Raw genomic sequence first — 2180 nt, 5'->3', positions numbered from 1 at the left:
TGGCTGGGAATTGACTGGGCTCCTCATCCTTTATTGACGTGTTTATGTCCGGAACAAGAACACACCAGGACACGGGTTCAGCTCCGGGCACCCCTCGAGCAAGTGCGCCCCCTAGAGGAGAAACTCTCCCTTGTCCTTCAAGCTACTTCCCAGCCTCACCTTTCCCAGGAAAACCAAGCCGGAGGAGAGGCGGTTGTCCACTTTGCCTGAGAACATGCCTTGGAGCATGTGCTGGTCTTCTGAGTTTCTTTTCTAATTTCCGCAGGTTGTCACTTGCATGCCAGAGCTGGAAAAAGCCACAGGCATCTGCTGGTCCTGCAGTTTCAGGACCTGAACATCAGCCTGGCCCCCAGGTGCTTGGAGCCAGCCCTGCTGGGATGCAGCACTTCCAAGCTCACACAGCCATGCCCAGTGGTTCCCAATCCGGGGTAGACATTAGCACCAGCTGAGGTGTTTAAAGTATGCCGAGGCCCTGGATAAAGTATGCTCACCTGGAACCCTGGCACTGGGACTTTTTAATGTGCTGCCCCACCCCTTCTATCCCAGGTGATCCTAGTGAGTAGCCGGGGCTGAGAGCTGCTGGTCCAAGCTGGAAATGCTTGCACAGGAATCACTCAGGGTGCTTATGAAAGAGGACGTTTCCAGATCCAGACTTCAACCCACTGAATCAGAATCTCTGTGGGAGAGGGAGAGGCTGAAGGACTTGCATTTTATTTTATTATTTTTATTTTTGTTTTTTTGAGATGGAGTTTCGCTCTTGTCGCCCAGGCTGGAGTGCAATGGCATGATCTCAGTTTACTGCAAACTCCGGCTCCCAGGTTCAAGCGATTCTCCTGCCTCAGCCTCCTAAGTAGCTGGGATTACAGGCACCCGCCACCACACCCAGCTAATTATTGTATTTTTAGTAGAGACAGGGTTTCACCATGTTGGCCAGGCTGGTCTCGAACTCCTGACTTCAGGTGATTCACCTGCCTTGGCTTCCCAAAGTGCTGGGATTACAGGCATGAACCACCGCGCCCAGCCTGCATTTTAAACCAAAAACCTGAGGTGACGTCGGTGAAGCACTGGGTGACTGGTTCATCTTTATGGGATGACTGTGGGGTCCAGGGAGGTGAGGAGACAGTCTCAAGCCTTGCAGCTCAAGGACAGCTCCCAAGTCATGGCAGCCACTTCAGAGGGGTTGTGGGGGCCTGGGAGGTGGTGCCCTGGCCTATGGTCCCTGCTCATGAGGGAAAGGAAGGCTCATCCTCATCCTGTGATCTTAACTCCCTCCTCAGCCCCACCCCACAGGAGCTCCAGCAGGTCAGCCTGGCCCTCCCATTCTTGAATCCCAGTGGCCCCCACTGGCAGGAGTCCCCACTGACCCTGTTGTCCCACATTCCTGTTTACCCCCACCAATCACGCCCCCTAGCACCAGGTTCTTGGTCAGGCAGTTTCCTCCTTCCAGTACCTTGGTGTGACCAGGTCCTGGAGGAGGTCAGAAGCCCCACAATTTCTGGAGCCCCCACTGTCTGGGACAACAGAGTTCCACCTCTAGATTCCTCCGCCTCCAGCATCCTGGAGCAGCTGCGGGACACCTGTCTCCTTGGGCTCCTCAGTGAGGCCCCAGGCCTGTCCCGGCCTGCCCTTGCAGACCTCCTCCCTAAAGTGCTGTGCTCCCACCCAGTGCTTGCCCACGGCCAGTGGGGGCTGTGAGGGCCAAGAACTGGCTGAGAGGAACCTGGTGGCATGGAGTCTGTCTGTTTCCTCATCTGCAGAAACAGCTTTGTGGTAGCAATGGTGGTGCTCCCACCCCAGGCTGCTGGAGAATCCACAGACCATAGGTGATCACGCTATGTAAACTGCGTCCGTCCGGGCTGGTGGCTCTCACCCAGCACCCCTGCAGCGACTGCCCCCTCTCCAGGGGTTCTTCCATCAAGGCCCCACTCTCATCCTCTGCTGCCCAGGCCTGCAGCTTCCCCCAACCTACACCCCCATCCTGCAGCTTTCCCCCGCTACACCCCCCGTCCTCCTGCTTATGAGCTGTGCCTGTGAGCACTTTGTGCCTTGGTTTCCACCTCTGTACTCGGGGTGGCTATACTCCTACCTCGGGGTGTTCTCACAGTCAGAGGAGTCAACACTGACAAGCTGGGTGCCAAGGGTTCAAGGGGAAGGAAGGGGGTGCACAGGTGGAGCCAGGG

The 2180-nt window shown here is 56.5% G+C and overlaps 1 protein-coding gene across 1 annotated transcript in view; it reads right to left on the bottom strand.

The window, feature by feature from the left end:
- Positions 1-2180, bottom strand: part of LOC105532600 — a 5924-nt gene that overhangs the window by 2058 nt on the left and 1686 nt on the right. The window contains 1 exon segment of the mRNA XM_011970775.1: positions 1365-1467. Coding sequence (XP_011826165.1) covers positions 1365-1467 — 103 coding nt within the window.

The sequence above is a fragment of the Mandrillus leucophaeus genome, unplaced genomic scaffold, assembly GCF_000951045.1.
Source record: "Mandrillus leucophaeus isolate KB7577 unplaced genomic scaffold, Mleu.le_1.0 Scaffold97, whole genome shotgun sequence".
NCBI lineage: Eukaryota > Metazoa > Chordata > Mammalia > Primates > Cercopithecidae > Mandrillus > Mandrillus leucophaeus.
Note: the sequence above shows the minus strand (reverse complement) of the source record. Positions and strands in the feature narration are given on the sequence as shown.